This window comes from Dipodomys spectabilis, unplaced genomic scaffold (assembly GCF_019054845.1).
Source record: "Dipodomys spectabilis isolate Male_0828 unplaced genomic scaffold, ASM1905484v1 ptg000030l, whole genome shotgun sequence".
Classification (NCBI taxonomy): Eukaryota; Metazoa; Chordata; class Mammalia; order Rodentia; family Heteromyidae; genus Dipodomys; species Dipodomys spectabilis.
The window spans coordinates 1,312,109-1,329,948 of NW_024870707.1; the positions used below are offsets into that span (position 1 = coordinate 1,312,109).

Consider the following 17,840-nt stretch of genomic DNA (forward strand, 5'->3'; position numbering starts at 1 on the left):
GAAATATAGAAACATTTCTCATAGGATTGTTGTCAAAGTTAAGAAAAACAATGCATATAAAACAATTAGCACGCTATCTAATGTGCAGTAAATTGCACAGGGGATCAAAAATGGTACTTGTTCTTTATATCCAGTAATCTAAATATCTGTCTGGCAGGTGAATGTTTAATAGATTTGCTTCTCTAATTTTCTGTTTCCCTTTTTCAATGTGAAATCTTTCGAAAAAATTTGTCTTTTTCTCTTTGCTCCTAAGAGGACAAAAGTACTTTGATCTAACTACTCTGAAAACATTTCCTGTGTAAAGGAATTTTATATTGACTTTAGTCCCTGGAGCTAGGGAGAAGAAGCAACAGGTTTGCTTCTCAGTTGATTTCTTTCATTTCCACCATCAAAGGAAAAAAAAAAAAATCTTGTACTAGCTTTAGGTAGAGGAAAGTCATCAAAAGGCCACATCACCTTGGGAAGAAGTCTTTGTAAGATCAGTGAAAGTGGGTAGAAGAAAGGAAGGAGAATGCAAAGGTGGAAATATAGCTGATTTTAACATTGTTATGGCATAGTTTTCTTTCCACTTTAGTTTAGACTTAGTTAACGACTTCGTTTTGGTTATTGGTATTTGGGAAAAGTTAATGTCAGAAATTGATGTGTATTTACTTATAGCTTTACTCTCAGTTTTAGCCTTCCCTCCTTTTCTCCCTCTCCTTTTCCTCCCTCCTTTCTCTTTCTCCTACCCCTCCCCCCACCACCTTTTTTTTATGCTGGAGGTTTAACTGGAGGCCTTACACAGACTAAGCACAAACCCACCACTGAGCTACACCCTTAGCTTCCAGTTCTGGCCATTTTTTAGAAAGGTGATTTTTTGGTGGGATAACTACTCAGAGGATAGGCTGGGCACCAGTGGCTCATGCCTGTGATCCTAGTTACTCAGGAGGCTGATATCTGAGGATGGAGGTTCAAAGCCAGCCCAGGCAGGAAAGTCAGTGAGACTCTTTATCTCCAATAAACCACCAGAAAACTGGAAGTGGTGCTGTGGCTCAAGTGGTGGAATGCTAACCTTTAGCTGAAGAGCTGAGGGACAGAGCCCAGGCCCAGAGTTCAAGCCCCATGACTGATGAAAACAAAACAAAAACTACTCAAGAGGATGTTTTCACATCTTTTGTGGGTGGGGTGGGCTGTGTGAAGAGCGCAATGCTAGACAGTTGCTAATCTTGGAAGCACTCTTTGTATAGATGGGACAGTCATGGAATGTAAACATGTTACTCTTCTGGCCCTCAGGTTGATACGTACATGGTGAAATCCTAGGGTCACCACAATTACTGTTGTGAGCTGGAAACTCATTGAGCTTAGCTTGGTAGAGAAACTTACTTATTTTATGAACTTTACTAAACTACGAGGATCAGGAATGGTTTTTTGAAGCATCTATTAGGAGTTGAGGGTCAAGGCCTAGCACAGGCAAGGTACCCTGGGTTCAATCCTTAGCATCCATTTTTATAAATTTTGAGCATTTCCTCAAATGCTCAAATGAGTGAGCCTGGGAACAAGGAAATGTCCACTTTGACAGCAACTTCTTCAAATTGATTTGGGGCAGTATATTCATTATTTGAGGAATTTGGTTCTCACTCCAGAAGGGAATATTTTGCTGCATTTTTCTCTGTAAATGTGCTATCATGCCATTATCATACCTAAAGATAAAACTCACAGGAGGGAAGACTCTTATACCTTTTTTTTTTTTCCCCCTAGAGCTGTGGACTGAACTCAGGGCCTTGCACTTGTCAGGCAAGTGCTCTTCCACTGAGCTAAATCCCCAATCCCAAGACTTTTAAGGAAATACAACAAGCATTTATAATGCACTGGGCATTGTGGAAGTTTACATTCATTATTTTAATTTTTCAGCTGGGACAGTTAGCAAGCCATATTATCGTCCACACATTTCACAGAGGAAATAGGCTTGAAGGAGAATTTGCTCAAGGTCACAGTAGAAAATGGTAGGTCTGGGAATGAACTGCAAAGCCCAAGTGCTCAAGCAGTTTTTTTCTTTCTTTTTTTTTTTTTGTATTTTTATTTTATTTATTTATTTTTAATTGTGAAAATACCATACAGAGGAGTTACAATTACATGGACAAGATAATGACTACATTTCTTATCAAGCATTGTTGCCTCCTCCTTTGTTTCCCCTTCCTATCCCTTCCCATCTTCCCCACCTTTCCCCTCCTCAAGAAGTTTTTCTTAAACTTCAGAATATACAAGAAACTCCAAAGGTACTCATTAAAAAAAGTACTGGGTTCCAGTTAGAAATTCTAGATTAACTCAATCTAGAATGGTGCCAGATTACAAATTTTAGACCAGGCACTTGTGGCTCATGTTTATAATTGTAGCTACTCAGAAAACTGGGGATCATGGTTTGAGTTAGTCCAGGCAGTCAAATCTGAGAAACTGTTATCTCCAACTAACAAGCAAAAAGCTGGAATTGGAGATGTGGCTTAAGTGAGATCATCAGCTGTGAGCAAAAGGCTGAGCAAGAGTTCAAGGCTCTGAGTTTAAGCCTCAGTACTGGCTCTAGCTGCGCATGCACATGCACACGTGTGCGCGCGCACACACACACACACGCATATCTCCATTTTTTTTTTTTTTTGGGTCTGGTCATGGAGCCTGAATTCTGGGCCTGGGCGCTGTCCCTCAGCTCTTCAGCTCAAGGCTAGCGCTCTACCACTTGAGCCATAGTGCCACTTCCGGCTTATTTCTTTTTGCTTATGTGGTGCTGGGGAATCGAACCCAGGGCCTCACGCGTGCAAGGCAAGTGCTCTACCACTGAGCCACCTTCCCAGCCCCACATCTCCATTTTTTAACAGGGCCTCTTGTGATCAAAGAGTTAAGTTGATTGGGTAGAATTAAGTGATATGGCTTTCCACACTTGACAAACAAGAAAAAAAATCTGTAGATTAAATAACTATCCATGATTAAGCTACAATAGACAGCCATGATTCAAACCCAGGTCTATCTAATATTCCCATTATTAGACGCCTATTAATTTAAAGTTTCAAAATTCCAGTTATTAACACATATTATTTGGTTAATTGCACAAATGAGTTGTTTACTTTGACATCTCAGTACATGTATATATCATGCATTAATCTCTGTTCCTCTACCCTCTCCGCATTTCCTTCTTCCCCTAACTCTCTTAGTAGTCCCTCTTGTAATTTCAAGTCTTTTCTTTTTTAATTTGCATATATGGGAGAAAACATGTGATACTCTTCTTTATGTGTCTGGCTTATTTTGACAAACCCATGATTGATCTACACATTTCTCAAGCACAACAAGTGCAGAAAAATACATGTAAAAATTGAGCCATTGTTTACAAGCTCTTGGCATTTACCAAGGTTAATAACTTAGATATAAGACATAGTCCTTAAATGTTTTTTGTGAACTTTTTAAATGAAAAAACTGCTTTATCTTTGTAATCAGAGACATGTAAAGGATGGAAGGAGTAAGGAAAGAGCCAGTAGGTATATCCCTAAGGGAATTAAAACTCTTCTTGATATTGAGACTGGCAGTCAGATGGCAGTAGGTCATGCTCTTCATCATCTTCTGTCCTGCCTTTGAGTCATAGCTCACTGAAGACAAATTTGATTTGCCTTTCAGTCCACTTGCCAGGGCAGAGATAACCCATTGATTGACTAACATGGCCTCTTACTGGGATTGTGAAAACACTTTTTTCCTTTCTCATTTTCTCTTTCTGTCTTGTTTTGTCTTTGCAGCTCAGCGACATGTCCTCACATACATGGAGGATGCAGTGTGCCAACTACTAGAGAACAGGGAAGATGTTAACCAGTATGGCATTGCCAGGTTCTTCACTGAATAGTAAGTACATAGGGCAAACCCAAAAGTGATACGTGGAAGTAGGGTAGGGCATGTGAAGAATATGGTAGGATGGTGATTATTATGCAGTGGCAATGAATGCTTACTTTTGGTGGGCTGCTTCAGGTCTGCCTGACCGGTTTCAGAGTATGCCTTTGGTGTAGCTAGGTTGTTCAGTGATGTGGTCCCCAAGTGGGCATGTCTATCAGAGCCTAACTGCTGCCTTTTGATCTATTAAATATGTTTTATTCAGTCCATCTTAGAATATTTTTTTGTCAATCTTGTGGCTTAAACTCAGGGCCTGGGCACTGACCCTGAGCTCTTTGGTTCAAGGCTAGCACTCTACCACTTTGATCCACAGCTCTATTTCTGGGTTTTGAGTGGTTAATTAGAGGTAAGAGTCTCATGGGGACTTTTCTCTCCAGGCTGGCTTTGAACCATGATCCTCATATCTTGGCCTCCAAAGTAGCTAGGATCACAGGTGGGAGTCACCAGCGCTTGTCCCATCTTATAAGTTTTAACTTTATCCTTTATTCAAAGTATTCACTCTGATTTCCTTTGGTTAGTGATTATTTAGTCTGATTTTTTTTTTCATGGCTGATTTTTCCTCAAGGAACTGTTTAGGATACAGATCCTGTGCAGTTTGTGTACTTGGTAGTTTAAGAGTATTTCTAGCCAGGAGCCAGTGGCTCATGCCTGTAATCCTAGCTTATCAGGAAGCTGACATCTAAGAATCACGGTTCAAAGCCAAGCCAGGCAAGAAAGTCCATGAGACTCTTATCTCCAATAAACCACCAGAAAACCAGAAGTGGTACTGTGGTTCAAGTGGTGGAATGCTAGCCTTGAGCTGAAGAGCTGAGGAAAAGTGCCCAGGCCCAGAGTTCAAGCTTCATGACAAAAACAAACAAACAAATAAGTACAGAAATAAAATAAGAGAACATATACCTCCTAGAAATACTCTTTTCTTTTTTGTTTCTTTTTTTCTCTTTCTTTTTTTTGTCGGTTGTGGGTCTTGAACTCTGGGCCTCGGCACTGTCCCTCAGCTCTTTAGCTCAAGTCTAGCACTGTACCACTTGAGCCACAGCTCCACTTTCAATTTTCTGGTGGTTTATTGGATGTAAGAGAATCATGGACTTTCCTTCCCAGGCTGGCTTTGAACCACAGTCCTCAGATCTCAGCCTCCTGAATAACTAGGATTACAGGCATGAGCCACCAGCATCTGGCTTCACAGATCTTTTTAAAAGGTCATGCTTCAGTAAAAAGTATCCAGTAGGGTATATAGGAGTCAAAATGATTGCTCCTTCAGGAATGTCATTGAACTTTTTTTTAGGTAATGAGATCATCACTTTTAAACACCTTAGTCTTCATGGAAAGGATGTGCTAAAGAAATACAAAGCATTGTCATTATTAATAAAATGTCATCACATATGTTTACTTGGATTTTCTTTCCTTTTTTTCTGATTTCGTGGGAACATTTTAAAAATGGAAGAGCAATCTCTTACAGGTTTTGTTTTAATCATGAACTAAAGTCTATCTGTCTTGAAGATAGAGTTATCCCCACCTCCTGTCTGTTCTACAGATGTTCCTTCCAGATCAGACAGCTATTCTGATATCCTTAACTTGAGTTGCTGTTAAAGGAAAACTTGACTCTCCCTAGCTCTTTTGCTGAGTGAGAGTTCTTGTAAATAAAATCTAGTGTTCTTATGGGTTGGAATTTTAGGTTCTTGGGAAAAACAGATTTTCTGGTTGAAGAATTAGTCTTCTAAAGGAGGATGAAGTAGAGAATGGAATCTCATGTTCTTGTTTTCATGGCTGGGCCAAAGCAAATGAGGTGGACCAAGGAATAAAGTCTGAGATTGAATAGCCTTGCATGCTTTTACAGGACCAACAAGCCTATGGGTCAAATTTCTAGGTCATTTAATCTGTACTGGTACTCTAGAGGCTTCTTGCCAAGTGAAATATGACTCTTCTGGGGTTAATGCTTCATTCTGGCTTTAAATTTTTTTACCCTCCTACCCCCATCTTCTTTCTAAGTCTTTTCTGTGTTATACTGGTTCCTTGAAGGTAGAGTCATTTCTTCTTTATATGTTTTCCCATCATCCCTGTTGTGTGATGCTTATTAGCATATACTACATGTCAGGTTTTCTTATATTCTTCTGTTGCTCTGTGTGTGTGTGTGTGTGTGTGTGTGTGTATGAGAGAGAGACAAATCTCCATATTTTTCCATTTAAGAAGTTGTGTAACATGCCTATTCTGGCCTGTGTAACTGATACAGAACTCAGCAGTAAGTCTTAGAATTGTTTCAAAATGCTATTGACTCTAGGTAGCTTTTTATCTACAAATATGCTGTTTGGGTGTATTGTTTTGTTTTTGTTAGTCGTGGGGCTTGAACTCAGCTGTCCCTCAGCTCTTCAGCTCAAGGCTAGTGCTCTATCACTTGAGCCAGTGTCACTTCCGTTTTCTGGTGGAGATGAGTCTCATGGATTTTCCTGCCTGGGTTGGCTTTGAACCATGATCCTCAGATCTCAGCCTCCTAAGTAGCTAGGATTATGGGTGTGAGCCACCAGCACCAGGCAGCATTTTTTTTTTTTTGTCTTTTCTTTTTTTGGTACTCGTGACTGAACCCAGGACATTGCACTTGCTAGGCAAGTGCTTTGCCACTGAACTATAGCCCAGCTCCCAATATACTGTTAGGGAAAAAAACACAACAAAAAAACAGATTTTTCATAGCACTGATAGAAATCTAGTTGCTAAGTAAGTTGTTTCTTGTACTCAGGAAACTAAAAATTACATAATAAGCATGAGTGGCACATACCTAACACTTCTATAACTCTGAAACATCAGATTGGCCTGAGGAAGTTGTTTTGAGAAGGGAAAAGTGAACCAGCATCAAAACTCCAAGAAACATATTTTAAAGACTTAGATGTGTAGCCAATGTGACAAGATGAAAAGTATTCGAAGTTACTTGTGATAGAATATTTTATAGTATATTTGATAGTATTTTATAGAAAGGAGACCTGAATAATAGAAGCTTCTGATTTTATTTTGTGAATTTGTTTGATCTAATGAAAATCCTTCTTTCAGGCCTCAAGTTGTAAGGACTCATAAATGAGAGAAGCATGAAATGGAAAGAAGGATGAAAAAGAGCTCTTTAATCAAGTCCTCTGTAGCCTTGGGCAGATTTCTGAAATCTGGGCCTCAGTCATCTCATCTATGAAATGGGTTTAATAAAACCTTACATGCTAATATTAATAATACAATGATTATGATGAGTTTTTATTAAATTTATATTGTGTTTCTTATACTATAATTCATTGAAGCCTAGATATGATGAGCTATTTTACTAAAAATGAGGAAACTGAAGCTTCTGAATGTAAAGGGTAACAGTGCTTCAAGCTTCCACAGCTAATAAGTATCAGAATTTGGAATCAAGCATTGTCTGCAGTATTGAAAAGACCACACTGTTCTCTACTGGCTCCAAGGTACTTTACTGCCTAATTTTGCTCAAGGCCTACTCTAATAACATACTGAGGTCCCTGATAGCTGGAATTTCTACTATTCTTTTTTTTTTTTTTTTTGTTGGTCGTGGGGCTTGAACTCTGGGCCTGGGCACTGTCCCTCAGCTCTTCAGCTCAAGGCAAACGCTCTACCACTTGAGCTGCAGCGCCACTTCCGGTTTTCTGGTGGTTTATTGGAGATAGGAGTCTCATGGTCTCTCTTGCCCGGGCTGGCTTTGAACCGTGATCCTCAGATCTCAGCCTCCTGAGTAGCTAGGATTACAGGCGTGAGCCACCAGCACCCGGCTCTACTATTCTTGAATTCTCCATATGAACTGTACTTCAAGAATTATAGCACTGTCTGAAGACCATGACCTCAGTTCATTGCATTTTAATTGTCTAGCATTGGCTCCTGGGTGGACACAATTAGAGTTGCCTCTAAGTAACAGGGAGCATGATTTTTTAAAAATATGTTCAATATACACTTCTATCTCATAGTTTTAAATTTATGCCTTTTTGAACACTGAAAATGATGGTTGATTTACCATTAAACAGTGAAAAAAGACTATCAGAAATTGTTTCTGGGCAGCTTTTCTACTGATCACCTTCTCTCTTACCTCTCTCCTCTCTTACGCCCTCTCACCTTATAGATTATTCCAGCAAATCTAAGATAAACTATAAAACATAGAAGCTGAGCAGCACTGTGGATGTCTGCTCTGAAGATCGTATTTCTCTGGACACACTGGAAAGAAGGATAGCAAATCCCAAAGGATTTTCTTAAAAGTTATGTGTTAACCTCTACCTCTGAGTGTTGTCCTTCAACCGGGAGAAAGTGAAAGGCATTCATATTTAGAGGTGCTATTCTAAGAACAGACCAAGTCATTGCAGGGTCAGGCCCTCTGCATATGTATATCCAAGAAAACAAAGCTGGAGTAGCTGGGACTTAAGAGACCACAGCTGAATGTGACTAGGTTCTTGTGGTAAGGATAAAATGAGAAATATGGCTTTTAAATCATTGGAAAATAATGATGAGAGAAAAACAAGCTGAAATGGGAGAATTCCTATCAGAGTTGGGAACCATTCTTTGCAGGCTAAATTGGTAGTTTCAATCCTGTGGCATCAGAAAGCTTGACTTCCACATACTAATACTGAAAACAGTAACACTCTGTGGTCTTTGTCTTTGGACCTAGGAGGGAATTTTTATGATCTTTTTGTTTTGTTTTTTAAATGATGTCTTTAGTTGGTGAAGTTTTGATGAAGACTATTTTGGCTATTTTAGCTATAAGAAAAACAAGTACACAGCTTGCCTTCATTGATAGAGGCTTATTTTAAGAATGAAAACAGGACTGCAATCATTTAGCAATTATTTTAGGGCACCTTTGATGTGCCTCTGTGTGCTAGGTAACAGGAATATATCAAGGAACAAGACAAACCAAGGTATCTCGTGAACCTAGTGTTAAAAAAACAAACAGATGGTCAATAAACACAAACTGATAATGATAATATGAGCTGTGTATGAGGTACTATTCTAAGCATAAATCATTGAACTGTCACAAGACTGTGAGGTGCACATAAAAGTAACATTCTCAAGGTTATACAACTGATAACTATAACAACATAATGGGGGGGAAAACAGCAAGGTGATTTGAGCCCTATTGGAAGAGATGACATTTGAGAATCAGTACCTTAATTCAGAGGGTAACTTATCTACTCTTTGTCAGTTTTGGTTCTATCTGTGTTGAAAAAAAATAATTGGTTTTATTTGCTGCTACTCAGAATGAAGGATCCTTAATAGTTGATATTCTAGAAATCTACTTTATAGGTAGTTGCCTCCCTTGTGCCTTACTCAGATTGGATGTTTTGAGTAATAAAGTACTGAGAGAAATGGCCTGTGTTATTTGTAGGTATGGTGATGGCAAGCTTTACTTGTCAGTTTTTAGAAAGGCACATTAATATTCTGAGACATAGTAATCATCCAATTCAGTTGGAAGTTGAAGGTCTTTGATTTCTTATAAAAAGTTTTAACAGGGGCTGGGAAGGTGGCTCAGTGGTAGAGCGCTTGCCTTGCATGCTCGAGGCCCTGGGTTCGATTCCTCAGCACCACATAAGCAAAAAGAAATAAGCCGGAAGTGGCGTTGTGGCTCAAGTGGTAGAGCGCTAGCCTTGAGCTGAAGAGCTGAGGGACAGCGCCCAGGCCCAGAGTTCAGGCCCCACAACTGGACCCAAAAAAAAAAAAAAAGTTTTAACATCAATTTTCTTTCTTATTGTTTTGATTAGAATAAGTCCACTAATTTACTCTTAGAGAGAGGAAAAATGAGATCCAAATCATGCATATTCTTTTCTTAACTGCATTTTTTTGGTCTTCTTTCTTTTTTGGTACTGGGGATCAAACCCAGGACATTGTACTTGCTAGGCAAGCACTTTGCCACTGAGCTACATTCCAGCCTCATATTCTTAAATATATCTTAATATGTATCATAATATATATCACAATATATATTCTTAAATTATATCTCCAGTGAAAATAATCCATGATCTTTAGTAAAATATGAATTCTTTTTCTTTTCAAAATTTTCTTACATAAAACTCAAAGTTCTATGAAAGATGACCTGCTTCTTGTCTACATAATATAGACCAATCAGGGTTTCAATGCTCAGTTCTAAAGTTGGCAGATACTTTAGAATTATCCTCCATCCAGCATTAAGTGATGTTGTTTGGGTTCTTCCTGTATCCATAGTAACAGAAGAACAGAGGCAACAAGACATACATCAGAGCCAGGCACAATGGTTCATGCTTATAATCCTAGCCTGTAAGATCAGGAAGAATTTGATTTGAGGCCAGCCCAGGGGAAAAAAGGGTCACTAAACACCTTCACAAACCAGTAACTGGGTATTATGGCACACACTTGTCATCCCAGGAGACTAAGATTGTGAGGATGACAGTTCTAGACCAGTCTGGGCAAAATCGTCAGGAGACTACATCTCAGTGGAAGAAACTGGGCATGGTGGCATGTACCTGTCATTCTCTCTATGGCAGCAATTATAAAGTAGAAGGATCCAAGAGCAGGTCTAGGCAAAAAGTGAGACCCTATCTCAAAATAACCAATGCAAAAAGAAGACTGGAAATGTAGCTCAATAGTAAGAGTACCTGGCCGGGCGCTGGTGGCTGAGGCCTGTAATCCTAGCTACTCAGGAGGCTGAGCTCTGAGAATTGCAGTTCAAAGCCAGCCTGGGCAGGAGAGTCCATGAGATTCTTATTTCCAGTAAACCACCAGAAAACCGGAAGTAGCGCTGTGGCTCAAGTGGTAGGATGCTAGCCTTAAGCTGAAGAGCTGAGGGACAGCACCCAGGTCCAGAGTTGGAGCCATATGATCGACAAAAAAAAAAAAAAAAGTACCTGCCTAACAAGTAAAGAGGCCTTGAATCCAATCCCTAGTACCCAAGGAAAAAAGAAAAAATAAACAGAACAAACCAGAACTTTTCTGATCCCTTTGAACTCTACTCATAGCTTTGAATGAAGATCCACTTAAGACTTCTCGGGGCCACTCCAGCTCCATGTTTTCTCCATTTATAATTCATTTGAGCCAAAACGTGGTGTGGTGAAGTAACGGTGACTAATCCTATTATAGACTTCTTCAAACTGGGTAGTACTTCTCCCTGAAGCCAGCCCTGCCTGCCTGTTTTCCATAGTGTAGTTCTTAGCTAGAGTCAACACATTATAACAGAAAATTACCAATCTCTCATTGTTAGCATCTGGATTCTCACAGACTCAGAAAATTGCCAGGAATAGATTTCATCTATAGTTAAAGCAATATTGTCTTCAATTACTGGCCCAGACATTTTTGTTGTCATTTGTGATATCTATAGAGGATTCTGGATGTGTGTGTGTGTGTGTGTGTGTGTGTGTGTGTGTGTGTGTGTGTGGAGAGAGAGAGCGAGAGAGAGCGAGAGACCGACAGACAGAGACAGAGGTATACATATAGCAGAGGGAGCCATACTAGTTTTGCTCAATGTTAGCACTCTACTACTTGAGCCACAGCTTCACTTCTGGCTTTTCGGTGGTGAAAGATAGTCTCACAGACTTTCCTGACCTGGCTGGTTTCCAAGATTCTCAGTTCTCAGCCCCTTGAGTAGCTAGGATTATAGGTATGAGCAACTGGAACCCAGCTGGAATCTGTTTTGAAGCTGAAAAAATGAAGATCATTGAAGACCCAAGGAACTGCCTATTAGCTTAGAATTCATCTTCTTCTTGAGTCCCTTCATGGTATGGTTACTGGAAAACATCTTAGCAGCTCTTGACCTGGTATCTGAGAAAACGATTTCACAGCCCACTGGTCCATTCATTCATTCAGAAGTCAGAGTCAAAGGTTACAGAAGTAATAACTGGGCCTGGATTCCCCTAGTCAGAAAGGACTCAATTTCCCCACTTCCTCCCTTCTCAAGAGAAACTTGTCTTAAAACTGTTGAATAAGAGGAAATGAAGGAACTCCACTGTTGATATAAGAATTCTCATGACCCCATAGTCATACTGTTATTTTCATGGGAGCTGCTTTTGTAGTTTGCCTAGTATAAAACTTAAGTATAATTCTTCACACTAAAGTATCTCCCCTTAGAGAAATAACTTGATTTATATAATCTATAAATAATATAAAGGATCTTTACTTGGTCTAAGCCGCCATATTCTGTCTACCTCCACTCTGATAATTCCCTGAGTACCCCTCTGGCAATGAGGTACACACACAACTCTGAATTAACAAATCTGTCATGCTATTAGCAGTACAAAATAGCTCATCTGAAGTTCAGAAACGTGACTTCATCAGCAACAGAGCAATTTAAATTTTTCTGTGCTTTTAATTTCTTCCATAATTTTCTCAGAAGTCTAGAAAGATCTATGGTGCTGGCGGCACAGGCCTGGCACAAGAACAGGAAAGAATGACACAATCTGGCACCTTAAGCAGAGGTCTTTGATGAACTGGGGTGGGGTGGCAGGATAGAAGGGAAGGAGGAAGGATAGTTAGGATCTTGGCAGCCACACAAAGGCTCTTCTTCCCTGAGAAAAGTGAAATGAAAGGCAAATGAAGCTTCCTTCTGCTATTATGATTTGCTACAATATTTGTCTCTTAGCTTCCAGCTCCTCAGCAGGTGCATCCTTAGAGTTAGTGACTTGCCCACAAAACAAATTGTTTTTCAGGATCCTTCAAGAGGGGTCATAGCCAACCAATTTCCTGTCTGAGTCCAGGGCCGTGATTTTTCTTTTTAGTTATCGTATATATACTGAGTAGCACAGTGGGAACTATCTTATCAGAAAATGAGATAAGCATGGAAAATTATTTCAGGACAGGTGAGTTTCAGCATTGCTAAGTTCTGAGTTTGCAACAATACAGAATATGTTGAGAACTCCTTATGAAAACATTGTGGTAGTATTGAATTCATATCTTTGTCATTAACTAACATCAGTAATCAATGTCTTTGTGTTATGATTTTCCAGAACTAGGTCATTGCTGGTGATGATAATACCTGTCTCATAGGATTGCTATGTAAATCAAATGAAAGGACATGCATGAAGTGTCTGGCTCTATTATAACTCATTTTTATTATGTGTCATTCCTTTGTGTGTCTGTGTTTGTGTGCTGGTACTGGGGCTTGAACTCAGGGCCTGGACACTGTCCCTTAGCTTTTTTGCTCAAGACTGGCATTCTACCACTTGAGCCACAGCTTCATTTCTGACTTTTTAGTGGTTAATTGAAAATAAGACTCTTGTGGACTTTCTTGTCTGGGTTGGATTTGAACTGTGATCCTCATAGCTCAGGCTGCTGAATAGGTAACAAGGAACAGGAACAAGCCACCATGCCAGGCTTGTCATTTTGATTTAGTTCCAAATTTCTTGGAAGATTTTGCTTCTCTTACTTTGTGGATCTCCTGGAAAATGGTAGTCTTCTTCAATTTCATCTTTAAGTGACATCAAAGTTACAGATCTTGAGGATTTTCTATTATCTCTTGTTTCCTGCAACACTGTTTGCTTACCCTACATATTGCATTCTTCATGGAGATGAAAACATTTGGTGTTTTAATCCTGTGTGACTATTAGCCATATAATGTTAGCTATTTTCCTTACATTTTTGTTCATTCACAATATAACCTAAGAAAGTTTTCATGTCTTCTTATTTCTTTCCACTTATAAGCTATTCCCTCAGGTCATGTCTGTACCTCCTTTCTTGCACTTCCTGAGATTAAAAAGTCAAGGTGTAATGGGAGACCCAAGTCAATCAAGTCAACCTAGCTTGTATCCTTCCCACTCCTTTCTTGCTCTCTGGTGATGTGCTCAGAGTAATGAAAAGCAGACCTTCTCTGTTGAGGTCATTGCTCCTCACGCTGGCAGCCTGCTCCAGGAAGCTGTTTATCTGTGCTTGCTGAGCCAAACTCCAGCCTCAGAACAGTTGGAATGTATTGAGAAACCACAGACCCCAAAGAGAGAATGTTACACAGGCAGTCCCATTCAGAGAGAGTGTTTACACTGCACAAACTGCAGTTTACTTGTATGAGGATAATTGTTTATGTGCATACTCTTGTATTTTGCCTTCTACGTAATACATATGTCCTCTCAAAAGAACTCTATTGCTCTGCCCAGATTGCCCTGAGCTTTCACTTTCCATGAAAGGTACTTTGGAAAAATTGATGTAAAAGCCACCTTTTCAAGGTAGTATTTTTCTCAGTCTAATTTAATGCTTAGTATTTTCTTTTCTTTTCTTTTTTTTTTTTGGGCGGTCCGGTCATGGGGCCTGAACTCTGGGCCTGGGCACTGTCCCTCAGCTCTTCAGCTCAAGGCTAGCGCTCTACCACCTGAGCTACAGCGCCACTTTGGGCTTTTTTTCTTTTTGCTTATGTGGTGCTGAGGAATCGAACCCAGGGCCTCATGCATGCAAGGCAAGCACTCTACCACTGAGCCACCTTCCCAGCCCTGTGCTTAGTATTTTCAACTAGAGAGGCTGGATCACTAAAGCACCTAAAGATATTCTGTTTGTTGAATGTTTGTTTCTTCATCCGTTTCCACATATTCCATCTTGTTACAGAGCTTCAACTGTGCTTCTTATCAATGGGGATGTATGATATGGTCACTTGCCTATGAGGTGATTGTTGTAAGGTGAGAAAGCAGAGAGGCCATAGTTTGAGAGGCTGAGTCTCAGAGTCTCATTAAAAGGCTGATGACTGCATGGTGGACTCGTCTCAAAGACCAGCAGCCAGCAAATACACTTAACACTGTTAGGGAACTGAGCCATGAAGGCCAGAGAGGAAAGAAAGAACAAAAATAATACCAACAAACCATGAGAAGAGACAGGAGACAGAAGACAGGACATGAACACGGAGACAAGTGACATGGCGTCCTGGCACCTGAGCTGGTCCAAGCCTAAATAGGGTCAGGTCAGGGGGCAGGGTCACAGGAAACTCCCAGTCCCAGATCCTGAACTGACAGGTTTAATAACCCATCAGCCAAGTGCCCATCCCTGTCCATGGATTCAGGGACATCCATCACCTGAGAGGCGGGGGTTTCACCTTCCCCCACTCTGAAGACAAGATGCCAGAACCTACCATCCACCATGTGGCCAAGATGGCACCGGCCAGACCCAAACTATGTAAGTGGCACTTATTATCAGAGCACTTGGGATTCTTAAGTAGGGGGGATGAGAATTTAGGGGGATGAGCCTGAGTTACATATCAAGACCCTGTCTCAAAAAAAAAAATCTAACTTTAGTAAGTTAGCTTAGTTTAGTAAGTTAGCTTGTTTCCTTTCCATTGTTAATGTCTTAGTTACCAGGTCTTCCAACTCAATTTCTTTTCTGTAATACCATTCTAGGCCTGATTTTTCTTTTTCTTTTTGATAGTACCAGTGAACTCCAGGCCTTGTACTCTCACTTGACTTGCCTGCTCATGGCTGGTGCTCTACTACTTGAGCCATGCCTATAGCCCAGGTTTTAGCTGGTTATTAAAGATGGAACTTTTCTGCCTAGGTTGGCTTCCAACCTTGATCCTCTAGGTCTCAGCCTCCTGAATAGCTTTAATTATAGGCGTGAACCACTGGTCCCCTACCTAAATATTATTTTTCTTATCGCAAAATGGATTAAGTAGTATTTTAGTACTATAATCAGTATGAATATGATGTGAGTGGTATGTGGGTTACCAATTTACATTTAACAAATGCCTCTTGAAGGCCTACAACATACTGGAGAATAGATAATTAAACAAATAAATTAGGTAATTTTAGATGGTAAAAAATTCTATAAAGGGGCTGAGAAGGTGGCTCAGTGGTAGAGAGCTTGCCTTTCATGCATGAGGCCCTGGGTTCGATTCCTCAGCACCACATAAGCAGGAAAAAAAAAGCCGGAAGTGGCGCTATGGCTCAAGTGGTAGCATGCTAGCCTTGAGCTGAAGAGCTGAGGGACAGCGCCCAGGCCCAGAGGTCAGGCCCCATGACCGGACCCAAAAAAAAAAAATTATATTAAGAAGTTAAGGGGAGGAAGACTGGGAATGTGGCTTAGTGGTAGAGTGCTTGCCTAGCATGCATGAAACCTTGGATTTGATTCCTCAGTACCATGTATGCAGAAAAAGCCAGAAGTGGTGCTGTGGCTCAAGTGGTAGAGTACTAGCTTTGAGTAAAAGTAGTGCAGGGACAGTGCCCAGGCCCTGAGTTCAAGCCCCAGGACTAGCCAAAAAAAAAAGAAAAAAGAAGTTAAGGGGAGAATATTTGGACACTGAGTGACAGCGGAAGCCAAAGAAGACCTCATTAAGGCCTTCTGTTGCTGTTGCTGCTTTTGATACTTACTTGAAGAAAAAGATGGCCCTTTAAAAAGTATATTTTTTAGCCATGTGCCGATGGTGCACATCTGTAATTTTAACAACTCAATAGGCTGAGATATGAGGATCACAGTTGAGAGCCAGCGCTGACAAACAAATCTGCCAGACTCTTATGTTCACTTAACTAGCAAAAAGCCAGAAGTGGAAGTGTGGCTCAAATGGTGCAGTACCAGCTGTGAATGAAAAAAAACAAGCAAGAGTGTGAGACCCTGTGGTCAAGCTCCAGTACTGGCACTCAAAAAAAGAGAAAGAATATTCTTGATTAAAATAATGGAAAAAAGATAAAGAAGAGATTTTTTTTTTTTTTTTTTTTTTGGTCCGGTCGTGGGCCCTGAACTCTGGGCCTGGGTGCTATCCCTCAGCTCTTCAGCTCAAGGCTAGTGCTCTACCACTTGAGCCACAGCGCCACTTCCGGCTTTTTTTTCTGCTTATGTGGTGCTGAGGAATTGAACCCAGGGCCTCAGGCATGCAAGGCAAGCACTCTACCACTTAGCCACCTTCCCAGCCCGAAAGAGATGTTATAGTCTATAGATATATTAGGAAAGGAAAAGACGGGGGAAAAAACTTGAATTAGCAATTCATTCACTTCTTAAATAATTTGTGACTGTTCACATCTATGTCAAGGATATGATGGTGATAGAGTTGGTTGACAGATATGACTGCATTCCTTGTCTCCCTCCCTCCATATTAACACATGTTTTAAAACAATGTGTTCACTCTAGGCTTGGTGTGTGAGCATCCACCTATTTTTCTCCCTAGGAATCCCAGTAAAACTCTAATTTGGTAGAGATCACTCCGTACCCTGTTAACCACTCACTGGAGCAAGCAAGTGTTGGAGATCCTATGTGTTTTTTCTTTAGTTGTAAATTCCATCAAGCTAGCCCATTAACTGCAGTGGATGGGAACTGGAGAGCTATTCATCTGACAATTGGCAAAGGATAGTAGAGGAAAGAAAAATCTCTTTCTGGTATTTTTGTGTAGGAATTTGGGGATGCAGAGTTTAGTTATAAACAGCTAGATTAATATGTTTAAAAACCATGGTCAGTCTTAAATCATTCTTTGTTTTGTAACATACTAACAAGGTCCTAGAGATAGCTAAACCAGTGGTTGGGAAATTCTTTTGTGGATTAAAGATCTTCTAAAAGCATTACTCACGAATGTTCAGGATGATCAGTTGGCAAACAAGAGTTAGCTAATACAGAAAGACATCCTAAGTCTGTTACCCCTCTCTGTATGAAGGAGGGATGTAGTTTGTAGGAGTGGGTTCTTTGAGGTGCATGGCCTTTGTTTTGCAACATTTTTCTATATAAAAAAAATCACATCTGAAGATAGCAAGAACATTTAATGGCACTAGTTGATAGTCATCAGGCAATTTCCATATTGACATGTTAGGCTGTTTAAAAACAGAAAGGACAGCTGTTTGTCAGCTGCATCATTTCTGATAAGACTTTACTACTTTGCTTCCTACTTACTACTTTGTTTATTCTTGATGACCATGGGAGAAATTAACTACTATATTGGTTCTAGCCAAATCTTTGTCATCATTGGCCCTGAAGTCACTTGGAGACCAAAGAGCACCTGGTCATCTAGAGGACTCTCTCATCAGTGATTGATGCCCATCTCTCCAGTCTCCCCAAACTGC

The 17,840-nt window shown here is 40.2% G+C and overlaps 1 protein-coding gene across 2 annotated transcripts in view; it reads left to right on the forward strand.

Moving 5' to 3' along the window:
- The window catches only part of CUNH11orf49 (chromosome unknown C11orf49 homolog), a 167,291-nt gene that overhangs the window by 39,003 nt on the left and 110,448 nt on the right, over positions 1-17,840 (forward strand). For both annotated transcript variants that reach the window (XM_042676599.1, XM_042676598.1), the window contains exon 2: positions 3,753-3,855. In XM_042676599.1, coding sequence (XP_042532533.1) covers positions 3,753-3,855 — 103 coding nt within the window. The remainder of the gene's footprint in view (positions 1-3,752; positions 3,856-17,840) is intronic.